We start from the raw sequence: 27723 nt of genomic DNA, 5'->3' as shown, positions 1-27723 counted from the left end.
GTAAGCATTTTCGCTTTTCTTTCTAAATGTTTGTGTAATGGCAACACAGAGACGCAGTGTTTTGAAAATTTTCGGATGTCGACGGCAACTTTTGATTATTTGATCCATTTTGTAGGCGTAGTCACGTTTGTGTGCGTACTCGCCGGCGCATAATTGTGACGAATGTCGATGTAGATTGACGTAAAAGTCGCATCAAATCCGCCTTGGTTGTTCACACTTTGGCCACATTGGAAAAAAAATCAGATTTGGGTCTGATTCAGGAACACATGGAAGTGGTCTGAATCTGATTTGAAAAAAATCAGATCTGGGCTAGATTTGAGTGTTCACACTACGCCTGAAGAAGTTTGACCTGGTCACTTGACCCCAAAAAAATCAGATTTGGGCCACTTTTACCTGCAGTGTGAACGTGGCCAATGCCTGATCTCGCTAATGCTCTTGTGGCTGAATGAACAAATCCCCACACCATATCTAATCTCTCTCCAGAAGAGCGGGGTTATATCAGCAAAGGAGGACTAAATCTTGAATGGAATGCTCAACAAATACATGTAGGTTGGATTAATCAGGGATCCACATGCTTTTGGCCATATGGTGTATCAAAATGTTGATGTTCATTACTCTACATACTTTGATTGAATAATCATAACATGGTTGATTTAAAATAAATAAAGTTGGAGCTGACACGTTGGTCTATTTTCACTTAAGAAATAAGAAGATAGTCATTTGCCTATCTGCTGATAGAGACAGCAGTGCTTCATCTCTAGCTAAAAAGACTAATGTAGTAACACTTTAGTCCTGTAGTCTGTTCCGATCTCTCACTCTTTTCACAATTTTTACACTCTGCTCAAACAAATCAGCTTTAAAGCTTACAATTTCATGCTAATACCACCATCAACAGCATCTGAAATCTGAGCCAAATCTCTGCCTTACTCAATGCAACTACGTTTTATACTGTAGCTGCACTGCATTTTGTTCCAGGGTTTGCTTTGGATTTCTTGTTAACTTTTCATTGGCTGTCATTGGAAAATTGTTCACTCTTTTGTTTTTAGAGGCTAACAGCAAACCTTGATCATTGTCATGAGTTTTTGCAATTTTTTTTCTCCTATAAAGACTCAAACAGCACACAACTTATCACAGAAATAAAAATACAACATACAATCTCACAAATTATCAGCAGAATTTCTAAACACATTACAAATATGGGGAAGTCATGTTTTCTTAACTTGTTTCAACTGTTTTTTTCTACCAGTTTGAGAAGTTTGATCTGAGTTACATTATACAGGATTTTAGCAAGGGATTTATTTTTGCTCAGCTACAGTATCAATAGAATGGCTCACGTGTGTGCATTTCTGACCTAAATTGACTGCTAGGTTTACTAAGAAAATTACTGTCAAAATTTCTGATATTAACTTATTCATTGCAGTCACATTTCAGCTTTTTAGTAAGTATAACACACCACATTTCAACTAATTGAGGAGGAGGAGGAAAAAGTTTCTTGAAAACGCTATATTATATTGAATAAAACTATATTATGTCTTAAATCTATTTTCAAACGAAAAAATAGAACTAGACAGAGACTGAGAAAATACACCAGACTGAGGAAATAAGATTTCCTTTTTCCGTCAACACACATTATTTACATATAATTAGCAATTAAGAAATTTCAATTAACACAAGCACGTCACAATTAGCAATGAACACCATTATGTAATGTTTAGCTTAATATTTTCCAAAACCTGATAAAATGTGTCTAAAAGTAGCCTAATTATAACTATTATAGTAATTATAACAGTATATTTCATTATTAGAAATATGGCAATTTTGGCAAAGTTTGTGTTATTACTGATAATGTCACATTCATGACCATGGTTGTGTGATTTGATATTTTTACTAATAGGTAACAGAAGAAAATACACATATTGTAAAATGCAGGTGTTAATGTATCCACACAAAGTTATGTTCCTGCAGTGTAAATACTTATACATATGGTGATTTAACCAAAATTCCAAGGAACATAGTCTTTTACTGTTAGCCAAAATCTTTCCATGTATGGTCATCGTTTGTGAGCTTGTTTTTAACAGGCAAGACAGGATCATCTGCTGCAAACAAACACATTTTCTAAGTGTGGTATACAGTATAAACTTCTTCAAGCAAGCTTGAACACGTCGCACTGTTCACCCTTTTATAGACATGACGCAAGACCTTTTATCAGATATTACATCTTTACAGGTTATAAAACAAATAAAGTGAGTTAAGAACTATGTGTGAATATTAGTTTAGTTTCCTTTTTTTTCTTACGTTTCTTACTTTAATGTAAACGTTTAAATACATTGTTCAGATTTGATTTGTTCAGATTATGTGCAACAACAGTATTTCATACCTGTGGGAGCAATTTTCATAGTAATTATGCCATTTCCTAATCATCTGGTGCATTTTTCCTAATCTTTTTTTCCTAATCAGTACACAGAAGTTTTGAAGCAGTATCGTTGTCTGGGTGTGTCTTGTGTAACAGATATGTATCACAGAGTCAGCAAAGGAAGTATTCGCTTTTTCCACTCTCTGTAAAGCTCTCATGATAACTTTTGCTTTCGTTCAGCATTACTTTTTCAACAATCAATAGGTAAGTGTGTTTTCTACAATGTGTACAGATGCCTCACTTTTGTAAGGGTTTGTTTTGTCTGTACATTGCATGTTAATATTTAATCATATGAACTCTCTTGATTAATAAACCATTGGTTTAATAGAAATTAAATAAAAGAAATCTTGGTCTAATGGATTTGATAGTGTTTGCATGTTTTATTTTCTTGGTTTGACTTTAATTTCAGTAATAATCATGGATTTATGAATCAGATTTGTTTACATAGTTTGGAATCTCTGATTGTTATGCAGACCACTTTTCAGGACGTCTGTGTCACACCTCATACCTGTGTTCATAATAAATCCAAATGTCTGTACAGACTCAGACATAGAAAAATAGGATTTTAATATTTCAGCATTTTGCATGATTTTGTGATTTTCTTTGTTGTTTATCTGCAATATCAGAAAATGTAAAATACCTGCATGTTTTACTACCATTATTCATACACAGTGAAAATCTAGCTCTTATGATTCGCAGTAGGGGACAACAATTTGTTTTTGATACATGCAATATTTGTACAAACTAAAATACAAAGTGAACTTTTAGATATAAAATAGGGGTAGTTTAATTTTATGTGTCATAATGGAGAACTTTGTGCTAGATCGAACACTGTTTTAGTTACACGATTCTCAAAACAGCTCAAATTTACATCTAAACTTTTTAAAGGAATTTTAAAGCCTTTTTTATTTTTTTTTTGTAATTTGTATGACTTACTGCAAGAAGTGTGTGTGGCAAGTCATCACATGAACATGAATTGCTGCACTGGTATGCTATCAGCATATCACCTAGTACCTACTTAGTGAAATCTTGTTTTAGAAGTGAATATTTATGCAGCATATTCAGGTTATGCACAAAATTCCCAATAGAGCAAGATGTAAGCAAGAGGACTTGCTCACTTTCCTAATAGAATAGAGTGTAAGAAGTTATATCATAAGATATTTAACATAAGATATTTAAGGTATATCTCCTGAAAATATGCATTACTTCACCTTCTCTTCAAATGAATAAGACAAAGTCGCTTATTATTTTACTCAGAAACCCCAAAGCTAAATGTCCACAGTCTTGAAGACTTTAAAATAGAGTTTTATACTGGAGACTTCATCTATAAATGTTAAAGAACCATCTCCAAACATTCAACATATAGATGATTTTTTTTTTTGTAAAATAGCAATTTTTAAAATAAGTCACTAAGAGACACTGTTAATTAATTAATTAATAACTGCAGGAATTACTTTAGCATGGTGCATTTATAAAAAAAACAAACTATGATTTGAACTACAGCCAGAACTACGGAAAATGAGTTTTCCTTGGTGATGTGTTATTATTAATTATAGCAATTAAAACGCACCTCATATTTTGTCTTCTTGTTTTTTCCAGCCACAACAATGAACCAGTCGCATAACACTGCTGAAGGCAACTGTTCAATCAGTGACTTCAAACGCAATATCTATCCAGCCGTCTACCTGTTTATCTTCTTCTTGGGATTATTCGCAAGTCTGCTCTCCTTATGTTTCTTCATTGGTGTGAGCAGGACAAGAAAGTCCTTCAGTTCAGTCCATTTATTCATGATGAACCTTCTCATTTCTGACCTGATGCTGGTGTGTTCCCTGCCGTTCCGAGCCGCCTACTATCTTATGGATTCCCACTGGATTTTCGGAGATGTCACTTGTCGCATCATTGGTTTTGTGTTCTATGTGAACATGTATGCCAGCATTTACTTTTTAATGGTCCTTAGTGTCGTTCGCTTTGTGGCCATTACTAAGCCCTACAGCTATGTGTACTTACAGAGTAACCAAGGGGCTTTCCTGGTTTGTGCCTTCATCTGGCTGTTGGTGTTGGTTGTCTCCATCCCTCTTTTGATGACAGGCACTTTCCAGGATCCATCTGGCCAGATTAAATGCTTTGAGCTGGACTTGTCTCAGTTGAAGCCCATCATCACCTTGAACAAAGCTGCGCTGTTCTTAGGCTTCATCTTTCCCTTTGTAGTCATTTCTGTCTGTTATTTAATTGCAGCTAGGAAGCTCCTACAGCTTAGAAAAGATTCAACGAAAAGGGCACCCCATTACAAGTCCTGCGCATTAGTGATCATTGTTCTCTTCATTTTTCTATTGTGTTTTATGCCCTATCATGTAGTACGCACTGTCTTTCTAGAAGCTGAAAATCAGGTTCAAAAGAATGCCTATCAATCATGTCACTACATTGAATTTGTAAGGAAAGCAGCTGTGGTTACGCATTGCCTGGCTGCTGGAAACAGTTGTTTGGATCCTCTTCTGTACTTCTTTGTGGGTGAAAACTTCTGGATCTACTGGTATAAGAAGAAAAAGAGGAAGCTGAGCACAAAACGATTCAATCACAGAGGAAAGCGATTAACAAATACAACAAGGACAGAGTTAAATGTGGTCCACGCTCAATGTAACTAAAGGGCCACTTATTTCAGTTATACAGAATTTCAGATAAATCTGTGGGGAAAAAACACAGCTAAAACTTGCATTATCAATTATATAACTGTACATTGTTTTATATGTTAAAATTGTACTGTAATGTATCTAGATTTCAATAAGACACGTTGACAGTAACACTTTAAAATAACGCCACATTGTGAAGCATTAATTGAGCACGAGTAAGTATTTGGTAATTGCATGTACATACTTTATTAATGATCAATTTTTATTTTATTTTTTTAAATTAGACATAAAGTTGTAATGTAATGATGTAAGAGGTTCATAAGATCATTTAGAAAGTGTAAGTTTATGATTAATATTAATTTCAATATATTTTATGTATTTAAAATGTATTTAAACTATGGAAAATTACATATCTAATTACTATGTATATGTAAATATATTGTAATATTACATATCTATTTAGACCTACTGTTAGTGTGTGTTAATAAATGCTTTTATTTACTCTGTGTGTGTTTTAACAAATGCTTGAATAAATATTTCTAATATAACCTATTTTAATTCAGGTCATTAAAAAAGATTTAGTACTTGTTAGTTAACTATTTTTGAGAGCTCATCTAAAGTATGTAAATGCCTTGTAAAGCTTTTACAAGGGAGATTTAAAGACCCAGTTATCTTCTCAACAGAAAAAGGAAACAAACAAGGAACAATGATAAAGAACAAAGAAATATTTATTTCAAGTGTTGAAGAATGGAACTGTACAACTGTACAACTTCATATAAAATCCAAAAAGCATCTGCAATCTCATAGAAATATAAGCAACAAAATAAGCAACAAAATAAACACAATAATAACAACAAATGCTACAAAATGAAGAAAATCAGCAAAATATGAAAAACACTGAAAACGTTTCATGTAACAGTAAACATTTGCTGTGGAGCACAAATATTGAGTCCTAAAAAAGTGCAAGAAAAGTGTAAGCAAACGTTACACATAAAATATTTGTGTGTGTCAAAATCCAAATAAATTCCACTTTTCAAACTAAAGACACAATTAGCAGAGACAGAAAAACAAATAAACTAAGTTAATCTCTCCCACAGAAATACATCAGTTCTGCCGTCTCAGTTCTAGTGGTTAAAGAGACTGAATTTGACTATTTGTACTTTGTGAATATCTCATGAATCAGTCTGCCTAATGCACCATCATGGTGTTTCTCTGCCAGCCATTCATTCCAGTCAATCACTGCAAGGTGGTCCGAAAACAAACTCAATCTGATTTCCTCTAAGCTTCTAGATCTGCTATTGTAGGATCCCTAGGCCAGAATGCTGGGCACCAGTGTGGGGATCTACATACCACCTGCTGTGGCTGATAGTGTGATGGTTGTACCCTATCGCAGTTAGTATGATACTTGCACTTTTCAATACTCTCTCTCCTCAATCTCATCAATCTCATCAATCTCTGATTGATGGTCAGCTCATCAATCTACTCCTTTTGCTACTCTACCCTCAGCTTACACATCTCCAACTCATGATTTTCTTTTGTCTGCAAGTTGTGCAGTAGGGGCCTAACTGAAAGTAACTGCACAACGAAACATAATTTAAAGCCTAAATATGGCCTGAATCAAGGTTTGCAATAATCAGGTTTGACTACGACATGTTTGAGTAGAACGATTTTTTTTTTCTCAAACCTGATCACCGGATTAGGGACTCTTGTTGTACCACAAAGTGTTGAACATGACATGGTATTAGGAAAATAGCTGTCAGGTAATATGAGATGCCAGAATCTTATTTACTGTGCTAAAAATGGTGCACACCACAAGAGGGGAAATTTGATAAGGCAAACCTGATGTACGTAAATAATTCATAGAATTCTTATTCAGACTAATTCTGTGGTCAGAACTAATATAACATGGTTTGGTAAAGCTTGAAAATTAATTTTAATGATGTAATGGTAAATATTGAATCTTTAATTTCAACAAGCTATCCACTCCAAATGGAATAATAGTCTGAAAAGAACAATGGTTATGACTGGATTTGTTATATTGCCGCTTGCAATGTATTTACTAACAGCTCCATCTGCTGGTCTGTCTCTGTAACACATGCACTGTACTGAATTACACACCAGGGGTTATTTGTAGGCCTGCTTTATCTGGCTATATTTGTTATTCGAATGTGTTAAATACATATATACGAGAGTATTATATTTCTGAATATTACTCTAGAAACCTCTTATTACTTTGTGAAACTGATTTTTTCAACAAATAAAAAACTAAAATACCCTTTTTTAGTTTATTTAAAAATTGCACCATGGACCTAGAGAAACATTGTTTACTGCATCAGCTATATATGGGTGAAATGACAATAAAGGCTTCTTGAATTCTTGACCAGTGAATTTATGAGTGTAGTAAATTTACATGTCATGCAGGCTTTTTAAAATTTGTGTTCGTCACCTTCTAGACAAACATAGCATATATAACTTAATAGAAACATATGGGTATTTGAGAGATGCATAAAAAAGATATTAAATTAATATAATAATATTCAAATATTAAAATAACAATTAAGTTTCTCATGAGATGAAGTATCTCATATCTACAACACCATAACAAATTTGCACCCTGCAGGGTATCACCTCATTCACAAGGAAAGGTGCAGTTTAGTACCTTTGAGTACTAAACAATGCAATAGTTGTATATTCACTATAAGCTAGAAAACGTGCTTGCGTACACAGTATGGCAGCCCCCCTCTACACTGTCCTTCAATGACTAAAAACCACCATATGACTATTACTGATCAGATATTATTACAGTGACGAACAATTCTCAGCACATCGGTGACACTGGCGAGTTGTGTTTGTGATGATGGTCTGAGTGTATCAGGCACAAAAGCTTCGTTCGAGTCTATTGACCGTGATGAGATGAGGTCAGCTCTGATGTCAGACAATGACAATGACAGTGAGAGTTTGGAACCTTTTTTTTTTGCAGTGTGTCTAACTGGACAGTTAGGAACAGTGTTCCATCCCTCATTTCAATGATGGATCATGACACATTGAGAACAATGAGCTTGGGTTACTGCCTGTGTGGAGTTTTACACATTTATATGTGGGTGATCTGTTTTCCTCCGACCTTCCAAAAACTAGCTGGTAGGTAGATTCGGTATGCAAAAATTGCTCCTAAGAGTAAACGTGTGTGCATGATTCGCTGTGATAGACTGATGTCCTATTCAGACTATATCTCTGCCTCTTGTCCAGTGTTTGTGGGATAGCCTCCGGATACTGAGAAGGACTAAGTGGACGAAGTGAAAGAATGAATGAGTGAGTGAGTGAATGATTTATTATTATTAGGGAAGCACAGTGGTGCAGTGCACACATTTGCTGCCTCATTGCTCCAGGCTTCCAGTTTCAACCATGAGCTCGGGTTATCGTCTCTGTGGAGATTTTTTGTGCTTGACAGGATCTCCGGTCTCCTCTCACCTGTGTAAAATATGCCAGTTGGTGGAATGCCCCTAGGTGTTAATAAGCATGTTAATGTGTGTTCATGGCGTCCTGTGATAGTGATAGTGTGTTCCTGGGATATGCTCTGGATCCACGAAGACCCTGACCAAAGTTTAAGTTGTTACTGAAGACGAATGAACAAATGATTATGATTTTTATTAATAACTATTAATAATAATAATAAGAAGAAGATTTAATTGACATTATAGATTAATATGTTTAGTAGTAGTTGTAATATTAGGCAGATCTATTGTATATTCAGCTACTGACTTTTAAAATAGCTTATTCTTCAAATATTAATACAGAAGTAAACATTAAATAGGAAAATCTTTGCAGTATTTTCACACAGTTAGCATAAAATCAGGAGCAGACAGAAAAGCTCGTGACATAAAAGCAGAAAGAGATAAAGGGCGCTGATACGCATGCGCAGCGGCTTGTGTACATTCTTGATAGAGAAGCATAATGGCGGGCGTCCAAACGGTTAAAGAGCCCAGCTCACGTTCAGATGGAGGCTGAGTTGCAGAAGTAGAGTAACACTTCGAAGCCGTGGTTTATTTCGGAGATAACGACGTGTCCCTTGACCTTCTCTAGTAGGGAAAACACGTCAGTTATGTCTTGTTGTGGAAGAGTGGGATTTTTTAAAGCTCGTCGAACAAGCTAGCGAGTCTTATGTTTAACTATTTTTATAGTCTAAAGCTTAGCTAATAGCAGTCAGACACGTAGATTAAAAGGCTAGCGCTCTGCTTAGCTCGCTCTGTGCTTTGTAAAGCACTTGTGTCGAGCGAAACGAGGTTCGATAGAGGGTTAAAAAACAAAACAAAACAAACAAGAACCAAAAAAAAAAGAAAACGCAATCCAGATATCCTGCGGTGAAAGAAGCGGAACGAAGAACAACTGCAGCGAGTGAGTACTGAGCATTAGCGATAGCTAGCTTGTGTACACACACCGCAAACGTGACAATGTACGCTTATTAACACGTCATGCGGTGAACTCTAACGCCAAAGTAGTTTGTTTTTGTTTATTTGTTTGTTTTCTTTTCGTGTGAACTCGTGTAATCGGTTGTCAACAGGGATTGAGCAAGCAAGCTAAGTGAAAATGCACACGTCAACGTTATCTGGAGCCGTGTAACTTAGCTCGCATAAACAAACTGGACTTTACACAGCATGTGTTCAGGGATCCTGTACCTTTAGGAGTTTTATGGAAAATTTGTATATATATATATGAGTATGATTTAAGAGACGAATTGCCTGTTGAATCAGTCACTAAGATAAGTAGGTAACTCGGATAGTTAGCTAGCACAAGTGTACGGTTTATATTGGAAGAGAAACTGAGAGACTATTTAAAGATCCACCCTCAGATTTCTCTCTGCTGTCTTGCCAATCTGTGCATTGAACTTTAAACTTTGTTATATAAATGTGGTGTTATTCCAAAAAAAAAAAAAAAAGTCTGGATTTCAGGGTCATGTGGGATAATAAACACACACAACTCCAAAAGAAGAAGAAGAAACAGCTTTATTGTCATTACAACCAAATTTTGTTTGGTCACCATATTCTCAGTAGTGATAAACACATTTTTTTTAAAATTCCACTGTGTTTTTTATATATATATATATATATATATATATATATATATATATATATTATATACACACACATACATGTATAAAAAAAAAAAATTAAATGTCAGGTTCACACATCACCTGATGCTTGACACTTTAAATTAAAAAGAACCTACAGAAAATGTGATGTACTGCGTAGGCCTCTGTTTCTGCAATAAGTGCATGTTTAAACTAATAAAGCTTTAAGTGAGAAGTGAAAATATTAGTCTTCCTTAAGTCTCGAAAACCCGGTTAAGATTTGCAGACAGGATTTTACAAAATGATTTGTGTGTTTTGTACAACAGCAGCTAGTTTTCACCGCTTTAGATTAATCGGTCAGCTCAGATAAATCAGTCAGGTTGTGTCAGAGCAACTGGATGTGCTGTATAGATCTCTGTTTTTACACTTGTATTTAATAAAATGTTTTATAGCAATCACTGAAAATAGTTTTTTGTCTTGGATGTTTCACAAATGGTTCAGATTTCTGTGCATTATTTCAAAGACTTGAATCCCAAAGTAACCAATATTCGCATCAGATATTTTATATTGGTGTCTCGGATTCACCGGTTTATTTTTCACAGCTGAAACCTTGTATACTTCAGTTATTTGACTTTTTACCCTTTTGTGTCTTTTCTGCTCCACTGCTGGTGTAACGCCTCACTGCTTTGCAACATACTTGTGCTCCAATAACACAGTGTCTATCTGTTTCTTTTCTGAGTCTCCACATTGTGTGTAGAGCAGTAGGCTTTTGTGTATGCATGGCAGATTGGGTTGCACTTAATCCTTCGGAATATAAGCAGGCCGTGATTTGGCCCATAGCCAGATTGTGATGAGAACTTCAGCTGCACCGCCATGTCTGCAGGAGTGAGATTAATGATGCCTAACCTCATAGGCTCAGTGTGTTGAGGCATGAGCAGGAGAAGTCCTGTACTGGAGTAAAGGTGGAAGTAAATGCAGCTTGCTGCTCATTGTTTGAATTACAAGCAATTCACCAAATGATATCACCAAAATTTTATGTGGATCTGATAAGACAAATCTTAAGCAAGGTAATGTGAAATTAGTGTTGTATCTACTTTCACAAAGACATGTTAGATGGGATTAGTGTAATGCCACAGCATTGGCTTGACCAACAATTGTAGTATTGATACTGATATGAGCCTGATGGTGATATCGGTATTCTTTAATTTCCAAGTAAAATAATTGCACCAAGAATTGCCCAGTTATTTTGTTCCTGTGAATTTCTGTCTTGTAATATACATCGATGAGTTAGCTTAAAGAAACCATCCAATTTTTTAGTGATATAGTAAAATGGTATTATTTGGTCCCCTCTAGGCTTCCTGCAAAGATAATATAGGGTAAAGAGACAGTTTAACAAATGTGGGGATAGAAGTCAGTTAAAAGATGTCTAATTTCTTGCTAGATACCAGTGATGGTCCTCACAAAGTGAATGTCGCATTGCAATTGACTATGCAATTGGTTATTATGAAAAAGACAAGCCTAATAAGTTCAGCTTGTAATCAAATACAAGCTGTAAAAAATGTCTGTGATTCTTCTGTGGCACAGTTGTGGTGCAGTCTTTAAACATCTTTGAGATTAATTAAAAAAATGTTAGAACTTCAGAGTGAAGTGCCTTCAGATTCAGTTGGAGAACATCTGTAGCTTTAAGAACTATATGATCGGAGTTGTTTGTCCAGCAGAATCCACAAATGCTTTAGACCATCCTTAAAGGATTTTTGCAGTGTGGCAGGATGCATTATCCTGCTGAAAGTGGCCACAGCCATTGGGGAATACTGTAGCCTTGAAGGAGTGTACTGGGTTTGCAGCAATGTAGGTGGTACGTGTCAAAGTAACATTTACATGAATGCCAAGACCCAAGGTTTACCAGAAGAGCATTACACAGAGCATCCCAATGTCCCACTTTTGTTGGTAGAGAGTGTTGAGCATGGGCACTCTGACCGGTCTGTGGCTACGCAGCCATGTCGTTTTGTGTGTCCTGGCACTTATCTTTCAAAACCAGCATTAACTGTCTCAGCAATTTGGGCATTTTTATCTGCTTCCAACTTCCACAAACTGACTGGTCACTTTCCTGCCTAATATATCTCAGCCCTTGACACATGCCACTGTAATGAGATAATCATTGTTATTCACTTCACCTGCCAGTGGTTTTAATGTTATGGCTGATTACTGTACATGTAGTCTCATCACACCTCTACTCCACCTGTCCTAGCTCTCTTCTGCTAAATAAGTACTATTGATTTAACAAAAGATTTATAAAAGATTTATGTGAGAGATTTCTTAACGTAGTCTATTAGCAGGTAACTGCATGCAAATGTCAACTGGATCACATGCAAAAAAGCTGTGATCTTATTTAAATAGCTTATTAATTCTGTATTCCACTGCTGTGGTGGTGTTTTGTAAGGACATTGTAATTTGTCAACTATGAGAGTATCTATCACACAAATGCTTACATTGCACTGTTTAAAGCGAATGTCATAGTTTTAATGTTTTCATTATTGCTAAACACGGTTAGGGCTGGGTTGTGGGGGTATTTTATTCTTAGTCATTTCTTAGTCCCTGTTTTCATTGTTTAATGCAATTAGCTACACAGCTGTACACGGACTGGTCCAAACCACAAAACGCCAGTCATAAAGCTCGCTTTTTCCTCATGAATGTATAATGATAATGCTTGTGTTTGTCATTTTTATGTTAAATATTAACAGAGGAGTTTTTCCCAAAGCACTGCATAGATGTCCCTGTGGATGGGAAAGAAAACACTCTGTTCATGCGAAGTCATATCTTTAAAGCTCTAGGCATTTTTTTTCTACTGAAAAGTGCTGTCCAGAGCACCTTTAGTGCCAACATGAAAAAAATAAACCAGCTCATATGACCCACTGAAACCATAGCAACTATCCTACCTAGAACAAAGCTAGTCGTCATAATAATAATAATAATAATAATAATAATAATAATAATAATAATCATCATTATTATTATTTTCAGCTTTTAGTCTGACGATTGTAAGCAGTTTTGGTTTGGAATACAAAAGTGAAGGAGTGCTTGTGAGACTAAGCAACATTTAGAACTTGACCAGAAAGTGACCTCAAGTACTAGATAGACAAAGGTCCAAAATCTAGCATTTGTTACAAAGCAGTGATGCTGAAACACAATATCTCAAACTGAACATCTTGTTAAACTCCTCATGTCCTCCATGTTTGTTTATTCTCACTTTGTTCAGAATTGCAGGCTGATTGTTTGAGATGAGATGCTAAAGATAACTTTAAAGATAACATTTCTAAAAAGGTGCACATTAACTTTTGGAAGTGCTCCACCACGGCAAACGCTCGTCTGCCACATGGCACATTTAATTACACTGGAGGTTCACTGGTGGTGCAGAAAGAAGTTTGCAAATAGCCGTTTGAAAAAAACTTATGAATGAAATTTTGCAAACAAAATTGTGTTTAATGGTATAGATTTTACTATATCCAATGTCTTTCAACTTTCCAGTGTGAACTTTTGAACAATGACATGCCAGGTCACGTCGTAGACCGATGGCTCAACTGCTTTGGCTGTTCTGACATAAGCCTTTCAATGTGAAATAAACCTTTCTGCTTAGATCTTTTTTCCTGTTTTGTTTTTCTGTTCCCCCCAAATTGGCAAATCGGCCTTCTTGCTAGCAAGTGCCTCAGCTGATTTGACAAGCAAGGTAGATTACCAATGAACTGCATGGACAAAGTCCCAACGTTTTTCCTGTTCATAGCTCTCTTTTTTTCTTTAAAAACATCACCACAATCCTACTTCCTTGTTCTTACCACATCCTCCATCACCACAGCTAAAATGCTATGTCACAGTTACACTGCTAAGGGAAAACCGCAAAGCAGACCTCCCTCTCCAGCCCCCAATACCCAAAGTTCCGGTCCCACATTGGTCATGTTTATTTCGCAAGCGGACTTAAGCAGCGCATTTCTTTTGTGTCCGTGACATGCCGATAAACCGCTAGTCAGTAATATGTACACAAATAGCTTATGTTGTTTATTTGCATTCGCTAGGAAAATTTACACCACAAGATACAATCCTCAGCTTGTAATGGAACAATTTCTTCTGTCAATATAAAGTCGGACGTCATGAAATGCTGGCATTGACTCACTGCTGAAGGCAGTGCATCTGCCAATAGTTTAATTTCCCAGGATGTGCTGAATATTTATTTATTTAGAGTTTCTAGCTTATGCAGCTGTACAATTATTTTGACATGAACATCAGACACCAGGTATTGACCGTTTTGTGTTGTGAAGCTAATGTTGTGTCTCAGTTGTACTGCTACGCAGGGCTAAACCCATAGTCACTAACCCAGAGCAATCTGTTCATTTTTTTTGTTTTGTTAACAGCATGTTACTCACCTCAATACTAAAGGTGTGTCGAAATCCCACTGAAAGTGTGATGTTGCAGGTAGTTTTTTTTTATTCTGCTAATTTGTCTGTTTTAGTGATAGAAGATGAACTCAAAGTACGATGGAAGTATGATGAAACATAACAGGTGCACGTTAGCGTTGCACTGGACGTCAAGATGGTAGTCGCATGGAAAGTTAAGAGCATTACAATTGCAAATACAAAACACTGCATTTTAAAAACATTGTTAGAAAAGGACAATAAATAAAGTTCTTGCTTTTTCCTATTTGTGCTAATTAAATCACTTATTTTTTTCGTTATTCTAAATCTTGAATCCAGATCACCAAAACACGAGTCTGGGCACACTGCAGCTTTTACTGGCTCGGCACTGCAGAGTTTTGCGCTTGTTTGAGTTAACTTCCATGCTTATTCTTCTAATTAACTCCAGCAGGAGTTGAATCAGGTTTGTTGGGACAGACGTTTAACTGTGCAGTGTGGTTTCTCTTCAGTTTTTGAGTTTGACAGTCCAGGTGCTGTCTGTATACACATAATTCAAGGTCTGAGCTGCTTATTTGTGCCTTGCTGTGTCATAGGACTAAAGTTCAACCAGATGTACATAGCAAAATGCTGGGAAAAGCTACTGAAACTGTGTAGTGAGAAACCTGATAAGCTCTGAGGGGTTAATCAATGAAACCGAGAGCCTAATAATAAAGTGAAGAAAAGCTGTTTAGATTTTAGGCTTTGTAGTTCTGTTAAGTTTAATGTGCTGTCACTGTTTATTTTATTTTGAATGGGAATACTGTACAGCCATTTTAATAGTTGTAGTTTCAATCCAGTGAAATGTAAATTATGTTCTCATTTTTACGTTTTCATTTCATATGTTTAAGCTTCTCTGCAAGGGAATCTGTGGTCATTCTTCTTTCGTCAGTTGCTGAGCAGATGTTTTCATGGGTCATCTCTTTTCTTATTTCATTCTCGTTTTGCTATTTTCCATTTCCCCACCCACGTAGTTTACTTTTTTTTTTTGGTTCTTGTAGTTTCAGTGTAATTTCTGGTAAAAATTAGGAAGTTGTGCATGTTTGAGCTTTGATAACGTTTAATCAAATGACTGACGTAGCGTTGTGTGTAGCCCGAGTTTGTCCCTGCATTTGGTCTTTCCTGTTGTCTAGAGAATGCCATTTTAAATACGGGATTCACCCTTTACATGTAGGTGTCATCAAAGAGACCTGGGAAAGTCCTTACAGCAGACAGATTTCCCCTGGAACTGTACAGCTGCTTATCTGTTTTAAGCAAATGGTCAAACTCTTTGAGGTTGTGTTTTTTTAAAAGTCGAGCTGTGAAGGTTTCTGGGCCATGAAACACAAAATGTGGATCGGTCATATAGGTGTATTGACAAAAACAAAATGAGCTAAATATGATGGTGGACTAATAACCAACCGTAACGTTTGTATAAGGGTTGGTGTGTATGAAAGATTAATATGATTAAAGAAGTTGAAGTCATAGGGTTTTGTATATAATGTTAAAATTTTTCAAAACCATTTGACAATCCAGATATCCTTAAACCACTAGTTTGTATATTATACTCTGTTCCCATTAATATGTTGTGTGTGTGTGTGTTTGTGTGTGTGAATAATTCTATAAAATAAGAAACAGAAAAGCGTTCACCCTAGTGAAGGGAGATTGTAAGTTTCAATCCTGATGATGCCACAGACAGAAGTATAGACCGCAAAATGGCGTGAAAGATGGAATACTCTCTCTTTCTTATCGATCACAGTGACAATAGCAGGTCATGGCATATCTGTGAGCCCATGCTTCCAGAAGTGGTTTGATAGAGCTGTCTCTGAATTGTAACACTTTCCTTTAATGCCGCATGAGCAATATGTATTGATGATGAAACTTGTATAATAAAGTGTTACGAGTGTAAAATAACAGGTACACATTTGTAATCAACTTTGTTACTCGGAATTATGTGTGAGAGAGAGAGAGAGAATTTGGTTTTTATAAGTTTCTTTGTATTCTTCAAAAAACGTTTTGTTTCTGTCAGTAAATGTGCTCTGTGCTTTGTGGACAGGTGACCATTACACCTGTATGCACCTTTTGAACATCCTATTCCACATTTAGTCCCCACTTTACTGTTACATTAAGATCTGTTCAGACACTTTTCTTGGAAGGCTTTCCTCTAGATTATTGTAGCATGGCTGTTGGGACAGAAACAAGGTCACACTGGAACAGACTTGGGCCTGTAATATCCAGTGAAGGAAAATGTTAATGCTACACCATACAGACATGCTGTAGAATTGTGTGCTTTAAACCTTGTGGCAGCAGTTTGGTCAAGAGCTACATATGGCAGAGGTGTCCAATCTTATCCACAAAGGGCCGGTGTGGGTGCAGGTTTTCATTCCAACCAAGCAGAAGCCACACCAGAGTCTACTAAAAGCTAAGAACAACAGATTAAACAGGTGGAATCAGGTGTGGCTTCTGCTTGGTTGGAATGAAAACCTGCACCCATACCGGCCCTTTGTGGATAAGATTGGACACCGCTGACATGTGGGCTTGATCAGGTGTAGGATTTTGGCCATATATTGCATATACATATTATGTGATTTATATAACAAACTATTACAGTTCTCTTATTTAGTTATATACACCTAATTAGGTATGTTACACACTGTATAGGGAGAAAAGATGACAAAGAAAATGATTAGATGTTAAAAAAAGACTTTTCTAATAATGAATGGAGCATATACCAAATTTTACCATGAGGCTATAATTTGGAATATAATTTAATCTTTTTTTTTAGAGTTTACTTGTCAATATAAAACAACCACCTTTTATCCTGTAGCTAATTCCCAGTGCAGTCTTTGCCTTATTGTAAGCCAGCAGTGCCGGGCTCGGTGGTGAAGAGCTGGCAGTCTTCTTCCTCATGAGCCTCTTTGAAGTAGTAACTTGTGTCTATTACCAATTTGCAGCTTCACACAAACACAGATAACCTGTAGGTCCTGATGACGTGCAGCAGAGTGTTTTGTTATTCTGGCTTTGTAGCACCTGCACACCATTAACCATTTTCTCGCTCTCGCTCACTGTGTCCCTGTTTTCTTGCTGACCTGTAATATCCTCATCATTGTGGAATTGTAGGGTTGTGTGGGCGTTGTTGAGTGCTGTGACATTGCAAACGAAAACCCTTGTGTGACCAAAGAGGGGTGGGGAGACAGCTCATGTCATCACCACTTGAAATAATTGCAGCTGACTCAGAGGCGTAGCACATGAGCCTAGCTGTCAGTGTTCCCTCTCATCTCTCACTTTCCCCAAGTCCTAATAAGAAGTCGTGTTTGCACTCTGGCCTCTTACTCAGTAGAGAGCAGATTTGGGCATTGAGGCTGCACGCCGTTGCTTGCGTCACCTGGTCACAAGGCTGAGAAGGATGGCGAGAGCACGATTGCACTTCGTGAACCATCTCCCCTCTAGCACTCTTGTGTTCTGACTTCTTCTGTGAGAATAGAACTAATATTATCGTAATATAAAAAATTTGCACAAACTTTCATACCACATTTCTTAAGTTATCAAGTTTCTTTTTCTTTAGGATGCTGCAAAAACACAACACGACAATACACATGATATAAGGCTATAATAAAATGTGTGTGTAGCTGCTGTAGTGAAAGTGATCAAATTGCAGGACTAAATTGCACACATGGTTAAAATGCATTCATTAATAAAAAAAAAAAACACAATTGTTTTGTAAATTCACTGTGGTATAAGAGGATTAAAACAAATGTACTCTTATAGGAATCTATTTGTCTTCAGGGTGGCAATAGTCCCCTCTATGGATTATTTTCCCAAAGCGGCGCGGCCCATTGTGTTCTGCTCGTCACACAAGTCTTACTGTTCTGAGATTTGCGTAGCTTTTTTGTGTGCTAGCTCTTATTCCAGCCCTCTCTTTTTGTTTTCCAGTTATCTGTGATCATATGGTGGAAAGTTGTAGTGTATATCACCATTAGCTCATTTCACATCTTTGTGTATCAATTGTATTTCACTTCACTTGTAAATTGCTTTTAATTAAAGCATCTGTCAAAGGAGTAAACCTTTTTAGGTACATGAACACTCTCCTACGTACTTGTCATTTTCTTACAGCTGATGAAATGACAATAGAGCTAACAAGGCATTATTAACACACACCTTCAATTATTGTAAAGTGTCCATTTCTTTGTGCGACACGGTTTCAACTAGAGCCGTAATCCTTGTTGTGCCACATCACCTTATAGTTAAACCAAGTCTTACCTGATTTCCAGCCTTATTGTAGTTTAGGTAGTGTTCTTGATTTGTATGGGAGAAGTTATCTTTGTACAAATCAGAGATCGAAGTGTCTTCACTCGTCTGGATTGTTGTCAGACTAAAAAGTCTACGTACTCTGCATTAACTCTAAGCACTTCTGGTTTATGATAAGCATTTGATCATTAGTAGTAGTTTACATGACCATGAACAATGAAACATCTTTGCCTGTGAACTTTAACTTGCCTACGACATCTGGAAGCATCTAGCAAGACTTTAAATATCACCTTTGGTTTTTATTGATTTTGGTTTTTAACTCTTGGCAGGAAATGTTGTAAGTGGTTTTTTTTTTTTGTTATTTTTATTATTTTATTTTTTTTAAAGATGTGTCTGTACTAAAGAGGATGTGTAAAGCCTCTTCTCCCATAGTGGATATATATTTTATGCAGTGTAATTTTTTTTTTTTAGATGCGTTTGTGTCAAAAATTGCTGGTATGATTGATATGGATTGCACTCCAATCAAATACAGATATTTCTGTAATTATTACATTTACTTCACCTCTCCATGCAAAGCTTGTCCAAAAATAGGCCTTTAGTGGGATTCATCCTTATAAACATCACCCCTGACACTTAAGCAGGGGTCTGGCAGGCTGATTAAGCTGATCATCATCAGCTCTGTCCACGCATGCGCTAGATACTAATTAGCTTCAAGGACACACGCCATTTCCTACTTATTAACTCCCTGTCTATGATTCACTTCAAGTCTGATTAATCTCTCTCTGTGTGTGTGTGTGTGTGTGTGTGTGTGTGTGTGTGTGTGTGTGTGTGTGTGTGTGTGTGTGTGTGTGTGTGTGTGTGTGTGTGTGTGTGTGTGTGTGTGTGTGTGTGTGCGCGCATCCATACTGTGACTGATGGGCTTTTATTTGCATTATATTGAATGCGTATGGTGGTATAAATGTGACCGGGAGAATAAAATAGATTTCTTAGGGCTGTTTCATGTCACCCAGGCAGCTCAGTCCTTAAATACAATGAGTCAGGCTAAAAATAAGCCCTGTTACACACACAGCTGTGTTAAGTGTGAACCGGGTGAAGAATAAGTGACGTTTGACATGTGGCTTATTCAGTATCCTACATTTGTTAACCCCAAGAAGCTAAATAAACTACATGAATGGTTAGAAACGTTAGAGATCGGATGCTTCCCATTCATTTAGTATTTAACTTTGCATTCCTGCTTGATTGAGATGCAAATAAACACACATTCAGTTTATAACATATCTACTATTTAAATGATCTCAAAGCATAACTATTTTAACGTAAGGTCATATTGCTAGTTTTAATATTCAACTATTATGGCACCTGTCTTGACAACTGTGAGTATTTTCGAATAACATCATGTGCAAAGTTTATTTTCTTACTTTCTCCTTCTGTATTTAAAAGAGCAGGAGCAAATGCATCTGTTATAGTTTTTGTTTTTGAATCTATTCTGAGCATCATGTACAAGGGTAAAGTTGTAAACATGCTTAAACACGATCTATTAGTGAATGCAGTTTGAGTTTTATTGCACTTTTTAGGTACATTGTTACTCAAAGTAACTATAGCACACTGGACTTGGGCTATAGAATATATAACACCTCAGTACTGACGGCCTTTCCTAAATCCCTGTACTGCTATATAATTGCTCTGAGGTCCTTTACGTTGTACATGTACATAACCGTCTTGACAGTGGTGCATTTTGTGCCTCTTCTAGGTTGAATGAAGGAGTCATGGCTGAACACACCCCTCCGCTGGAGTCCGGCCAGTTACTCAGCCCAGATCTGCCACTCCTCACCCCACCACCTTCTCAACCTCCACCCAGCATGGTCAACGGAGATGGGAGCCAACAAGTAGGCATACCAGGGAGATTAATGGTTCAGTTTGCATTTCGTCGTCAGATTCTTGTTTTTAATTTTTTATTAAAGTTGAGTTACCAATTTTCACATGATTCATGTTTGAATGCTCAGCATCAGTAGAATTGCTCATCATTTAAATAGACAAGATGGTGAGGAGTGCTGTTATGGCGTCGCTGTTAGTCATGGATTATGATCAGGCTGTTACCCATTCGTCAAAGTTCTCAAGATACCAGTTAAAAGAAATTTCTGGCTAGTGTCATCTACATCTGTGTGTTTTTTTAATATAAGTAAATGAACTTACTTCAGTTTTTCTTGTGCCTTCCCTCTCACTTCCTCTAAATCATGCTGCAGTAATCTCTATTTTATCTAATCAGGGGATGTGACTACACTAAAAACTCATGGGCTGTGTAATCCATTACTGTTGAAAACATTAACTTGCTGCCACTCACATGTACCTAACCTGATCATAAAAATGGCTATGAAACACGTAGAACCTGACATTGCTGTCCAGATCTCAGCAAAATCAACAGTCTGTTTTTCTTTCCTTTTTTAATAATGAATTATCAAAGCACAAATAAATGACACATTATCCCTTCATTTTGTTTTTAAATGGGGGATTAATATAAGTTAATTAGATTTGACTATAAGGTTGACATAACATGGAAATTTTATCCCTTTAAAAATCATACCGTTATGATTGTATGCAGAGGATTTAAAGCCTTTTAACTTGCTCATATCAAGGACAGGCAAATGTTGCACTCTGTGAAGGTTTTGGCAGGTATCATTGTGCATCATGTAGTGTATCAGAGAACAGTAAGCAGGTTCATGGTTCTATGCAGGCAGTGCGTCAGAGCCTTGTTCTGATGGTGAGCAATGTTAAAGGGAAAGATTTGAATGAGTTAGAAATAGCTAGAAAATGCAAATCCCATCATGCCATCCTTCTCTCGATTTTCCTTATTACCTCATCGACTTTCTCTCTGTTATTTCACTTGCTGCTTTATTTAATCATAAATCTTGCAGCTTGTTAAATGCACTAACTTCTTTTAGGGAAATTTCAAGCAAGCAGTCCCGTATATCTGTCCATGTCCTCCTTTATTGCTTTATTCCCCTCAGTAAAGTATAAAACTTTGTTTTTCCCCCCTTTTCTCTCAGGGGAAGCTGTGTGTAAGTTCTCTGATATGGTGTTGATTAGAAAAGGTTGTACCACACACACATTTAGCACAGGATTAGAATATTAGTAATTACTCTTGAGGTATAAACAGGAAAGGCTAGCTTGGTGTTAATTATAGAATATCTGTAGAGGAAGTCACATGCGTAACTCTGCGCTTTGGCATTTAAGCCTGTGGCTTTGTGCCCTCCTCTTCAAATCCTAGTCTAAGGGTCACTCTCCAGGTGTGAACTATGCTGCATGTTGTCCACTAATGACAAGTAGAGAGTGTGTTAGGGAAAGAGATAACGTATGGTAAAAATCAGGGTACGATTAAGTGGTGTGTTCTCGTGCATGGTAATATTTTAAGTGTTGCTAAAGTGATTGTGTTTGTGTGGCGTATGTGTAGACAGACTGTGTAAGAGAAAGATATACCAGGAAAGCTTATTTGGGCCTGGAGGAGTTGTGATGGTCTACTGGATGAGACTGTCGTCTGATGGTTGATCCTTCTGTCCGTGACCTTTTCCAGCTACACACTCACTCAACCGCCACCCACCACCAACGCACTTGTTGCCCAGTGTGCTGCTTGGTATTAACGCACCACTGCTCCATTACTCTTCAGCCAGATTAGAGTGGAAAATACTGAGGCCAGATATCAGTGTTGCGCAGGAGTCACTGCCTATCAGCATCGTCACCACTCTTTTACGAAAACCAAGCAGAATATGCAATTCACATTTTCCATTCATTTGCCACCCCCTCCCTTTTGTCTGCACTCTCCTCTTTTCTCTCTGCCTGCTTATGTGTCTGCAGCAGATTTTGACCCAGATGATTCAGACTCTTGACTATTCTTTACCTGATAACCAAGGTACCCAGCTGTTTAGCCACTTGTAGACTGTAGAGCTAAGAACCATTTTTCCTTTTTCTTTCCTTTGCAAGGCTCTGCAGATAAGCCCTGATACATGCCCTTTTATGTTTTTGTTATTTTTTTTGCTACCTCACACAGCTCATGATTTATACACGTCTTAAAACGTTTTTATTTTATGTGTGTGTACCTTTGGGGGTGTTAAGTATTGCATCTAACTGAACACTTGAGAGGAGGCACAATTGATATTACTTGTGAATGGCATTGGCTTTTGCTGTAGACATAAAAGCTATGTTTGTGTTTTATAACCCATTGCTAGCGTGGCTGTTACTGCCACAAACCTGAGCGCAACTCAGACCTCCTACTTGTCGCTAGAAAGGTGTAGCACAAAGAAGGGATCTTAGGATAGCAAGTCAGCTTTAGGTTTAACCTGGGCTTAATGGTGTCACAAAAGGGGTTCAATATCTAGGTAGCTCAATCACTATAGCAACCTGCTTCAGAGAAGATTATGTTGTAAACCACAATGATTAAATGGACCAAATATCCGTTTTTAGTCTTTAGTGTCTATTGTCCCTGCATCCAGAATCTATCATAAAAAATATTTACATTCAAATGTAGCCTGACATTTTGCTGCTGTCATCTCTTGTGTGCTTTGTTCAAAAGTCACACCCATCTGATAAAAATTCAGATTGGCCTAAAGTACGATAAGAGAATGATTTAGGCGACTGGCTCTTCTTGTGGAAGCCCCAATGTAAAACGCTGCCACAGTTGGAAGGTAGTTTAATTACATTGTGGTCAAATTAGGGCTGGGCAATTAATCGAAAAGTAATCGAAATCGACATTCAGAACCTATAATCGATCAAATTTTTCCAGGTCGATTATTTCGATTACTTTCCCATTAAAAACACTACCGCATGTGGAGTCACGTGACCCTGCTCCGTTACGTTACGTTATTCCGCCGACATGTCGAACATGGAGAGCTTAAACACTCAGACAACTGAGCAACAAGAGCAGCTTGTACCAAAGAAAAACGCAGTCTCCTTCGTTTGGACACATTTTGGCTTCAGTAAGGATGACATCGAACAAAATGAAGTCAGATGTAGACACTGCAGAAAAACAGTTTCGACGCCCAAAGTTAACACCACCAGTTTGTTTCAACACTTGGAGCGCAATCACGTTACTGAATATGAACAGTGCATTGCTCAAAAAAACAAAAAGAGACTGACAAGCGCCCAGCAACAAGTGCCTCCGCAAAGCAGATGTCTAACAAATGCATTCACAAATGCCACACAGTATGAGAAGAGTTCAAGAAGATGGAAAGAAATAACTGACGCTATTTATTACATCGCAAAGGATATGACTCCCTTGGCTACAGTGGAGCGAAGCGGGTTTAAACACTTCGTTAAAACTCTCGACAGAAGATACACTGTGCCATCGCGATCACATTTTTCTAAAACTGCGCTGCCAGACATGTACAAGACATGTTGTAAAAATGTAGCTGCTGAACTGAAAAATGTTCAACACTTTGCAGCCACATCTGATCTCTGGACAAGTAGGACGATGGACCCATTCTTGAGCCTTACTTTGCATTACATTGACGACGATTGCGCCAGAGATGCCTTGAGACGGCATATTTTCCAGCCAATCACACGGCAGATATGATTGCGCAAGGTCTGAAAGATATGCTTTCTGAATGGGACCTCGCGGAAGAAAAACTTTCAGCCATTATGACAGACAACGGTGCTAATGTTGTCAACGCTGCTGCACTTAATGGACGGATACGGCAGCAGTGTTTTGGACACCGACTGTAATATGCGAGCATATTTACTAAACAAAACTTGTCAGTGAACTATGAGGGCAAAAAAAATAAAAATAAAATAATCGTTCATTAATCGTAATCGAGTTAAAATGTTCAATTAATCGAGATTTTGATTTTAGGCCAAATCGCCCAGCCCTAGGTCAACCCAAATTTTATTACAAAATATCTGTTGGATGCCAATGAAGATCATGTTGTTATTGTAAGTGCATGCAAATACCAGTTAAGGTTTATAAATGAAAATTAAATTCAGATGCTGTGCTTTATACATGACATTTAAAGCTAATTAATGGAACATGCACATTCACAGGTAGGAGATGCAAAGAAAAGGTTCAGAAGTTGTCACTTTGATGGTTACAACAGTACAATATACACTGAGCAGGCCACATAAAGTGCTAGGCATCTTCTGCTATGATATTGTTCTCTGTTTAGGTTCATATTGGCCTTGCATACAATGAACTCTTATACTAAGAATAAATAGGAAGTAGGAATTGTCAATATCTATGACTCATAGTCATCTAGTTTTGTGCAAGGTTGTCAACGTCTAGTCTAATGGACAAGTCCCTCTGTCTGCACATTCAGTTGGTTGCTTTTCATCCACACTTTATCTTATGTCTATTATGATAAGTTTTCCAGTTGTCCTTGACCACGTGATTCTCATAGATATCTCAGAGAAAAGACTGATTAAATACCGCACCCGGCTGGGGCTCCCTATACAGTCCTGGGGTTGTTTAAGTAACTTAAATTTGTTTAAACATTTGTTCAGCCTTTCTTTACACTGTGGGAAAGATATATACACATTTCTCAAAGTCGAATGTAGACAGTATGCAAGAGATGAAATATTGAACTTATTGATGTCTTGGATACAATCATGCACGCAGTGACTCAACACCTAGCTGAGTGGACTAAAACTTAATAGGACTCTGCAATAGTCTGCTATGACAAGCCTTCATATTAGTATCTGCTTTTCTGGTGGATAGAAATAGTCTTATCCATATGAAGGACATTCTGGGAAAATGAACAGCTGGCCTAGTGTGAGTAAATGTGTCATGCATGCACCTATCAAAAAGTGCACAGATATTGGCATTCTGTTAAAGAAAATGTGTCTCATAGGTGCAGTGTGATAGGAGCTGAATTCAGAATGACCTTTATGGGGAAAAAGCTCAAAAGAAAGCAGCAGTAGTAGTGCATCTAGTACAAGTCCCTTGGTGGGGTTTAATGATGGGAAAGACTGAACACTCTTTTCACAAACTGGCAAATGAGACTCTTGAGCTGCTACGGTATTAAAATAACAATGTAATCAGAATTACATCCAGGGTGGCTCATTTAGAACTGGGTTTATGGAAGCACATTTGAGTGAGTCCTGTTGAATTTGGCTAGTCAATATATCTTTGGATATTTGCAAATTTATGGGACCCCATTGAATCAGTTCAACTGCGTCACTTGGGTGGGGTCCCCGCCCCCTTTCTCACAGGGGGCACTAACGACATTTCGACATTGAGGGCTTCACAGGAACAGGAACAGCAGTAATACTTATTGAAAAGGGGAAAATATTGATTAAAATCCAAGGTATACTTATGGGAACGGAAACAAAAAATGAACGCTAACACCACATTACCTGCAATGAAATAACAGCTGTCGAAGTCTCATTTAACACCAGATGCAGTAAACACATCAAACAACGTTGCCATGTTCAGTAATCGTCACCGTTAATCAGTGTGGCCTTTTAAACTGAAAGCACCGTTGAAGCGTAATCAAAGCATTTAAAAAAATATTCATGCTGTTAGATTATATGCCATTAGAAACTTATTACATCTCAATTAAAAGTTAAAAAAATGTTTATATCTTAATTATATTGCAATTTCTGAATTATGATGTACCCTCTTAGTAAAGTGGTAAATCTGTCTTTATTCCCCTCATCAGCCTTCAGCTGTGTGAAGAAGCAATATTTTGTTTTAGAGCTTGTTATAGATGTTGCCCTAATCTCATGGACTCCTTAGACACAACAGTTCTGTACATGGTACCAGCGTTCCAGTGAATTTTGTCTTCATCAAGAAAACTAATAACAAGCTAGCTGTAAATAGAACACAGTTCACTTAAAATGCCTCATACGACGACACCAGAGCAGTAAACAGAATATTGATATTTATTTCAGTTACACTCATTGGTGGTAAAATAATCATGTTGCAGCATAAACACTTTCTTCTGCCGTCATAGTCCAGTACAATGAGACTCTTAATTCGAAATTCAAATATAGTTTACAATATGTAGAAAGTGCCATGTGGATTGTGGCTTTGCTGTGAAATAAGTGAAATTTGCAGTCACTGGCCACTTTAATAGGAACACCTATACTTCTGTTTGTTGCATGCAGTTTCCTATTTTATTTATTTATTTATTTCAAAAGCAAAAACCATTAAGTGTGCAACCATGCTGTTAATGAAAGAGGTTAGTTATAACACAACCACTCTTTGTTGCCAGGGTGAGCAGAAAAGCATCCCAGAACACACAATGTACTGACCCTTGAAACGGCTGTAACACCAGAAGACCCATATAAAGATCCCATTCCTGAGTTACATCTATGAGGCATTTTTACATAAATGAAAGATCATGCACAAATAAAAAACATCATGCCGCATTGGACCTAAATGATAGAATTGCTGTACTTTAACCGAGTCCATGTTATATCGAAAAAAATGTTATATTTTTTTCATCATAGAGGAATGTTGAGAGCATTTGTGTGTAATGTGCATACAGCAGATGCTGTCTGTAAAGGAGTGCATCTGAATCTGTGTCTGTGAGATGTGTACGGCTACAACTAAGCACCCTGGGACACGCTGAGCATAGTGTTGCTGAGCCTGCAAACGAGAGAATCATGCATATGTGACCAGTATTGTAGCTGATGCAACTCTCTACAACGAGGAACCAATACACCTTTCTCCTGCAATGCCACAATACTAGGGTGTATTTTGTCTGGTAGAGTACAGAAGTGCTTCTTTTAAATCCCTCAACTTTACAAAAAGAACTCAGCCTGCTGTGCTAAGGCCAGATTTCAAGGTGTTTGAAGGCTAGATCTTCATCTATGAAAGTGAGACAACGGTGAACCCTTGAAGGTCAACCATTTACATAGAATAATTGATCAAAGCAACACCTCACTTTACAAGTCCAGACTTTTCAGCAGTGTCTTTAGAGAATATAAAAATCTTGAAATGGAGTGAAATTTGCTCTTAGCCTCTTT

General features: G+C 37.2%; 2 protein-coding genes across 3 annotated transcripts in view; both read left to right on the top strand.

The window, feature by feature from the left end:
* The first annotated feature begins 2458 nt into the window (after nucleotides 1-2458).
* cysltr2b (cysteinyl leukotriene receptor 2b) lies at nucleotides 2459-5592 on the top strand. The gene is made up of 2 exons (XM_060888024.1): nucleotides 2459-2617; nucleotides 4013-5592. Exon 2 carries the CDS (start codon nucleotides 4021-4023, stop codon nucleotides 5053-5055), a length of 1035 nt encoding a protein of 344 aa, XP_060744007.1. The 5' UTR covers nucleotides 2459-2617; nucleotides 4013-4020; the 3' UTR covers nucleotides 5056-5592.
* Nucleotides 5593-8964: 3372 nt separating this feature from the next.
* fndc3a (fibronectin type III domain containing 3A) overlaps nucleotides 8965-27723 on the top strand; it is a 63908-nt gene continuing 45149 nt past the window's right edge. For both annotated transcript variants that reach the window (XM_060888501.1, XM_060888499.1), the window contains exons 1-2: nucleotides 8965-9432; nucleotides 20522-20657. In XM_060888501.1, coding sequence (XP_060744484.1) covers nucleotides 20538-20657 — 120 coding nt within the window. In that variant the 5' untranslated portion in view covers nucleotides 8965-9432; nucleotides 20522-20537. The remainder of the gene's footprint in view (nucleotides 9433-20521; nucleotides 20658-27723) is intronic.

Source organism: Tachysurus vachellii, chromosome 15 (genome assembly GCF_030014155.1).
Source record: "Tachysurus vachellii isolate PV-2020 chromosome 15, HZAU_Pvac_v1, whole genome shotgun sequence".
NCBI lineage: Eukaryota > Metazoa > Chordata > Actinopteri > Siluriformes > Bagridae > Tachysurus > Tachysurus vachellii.
The sequence above is the reverse complement of the archived record's forward strand: the minus strand, read 5'-3'. Positions and strand labels throughout refer to the sequence as shown.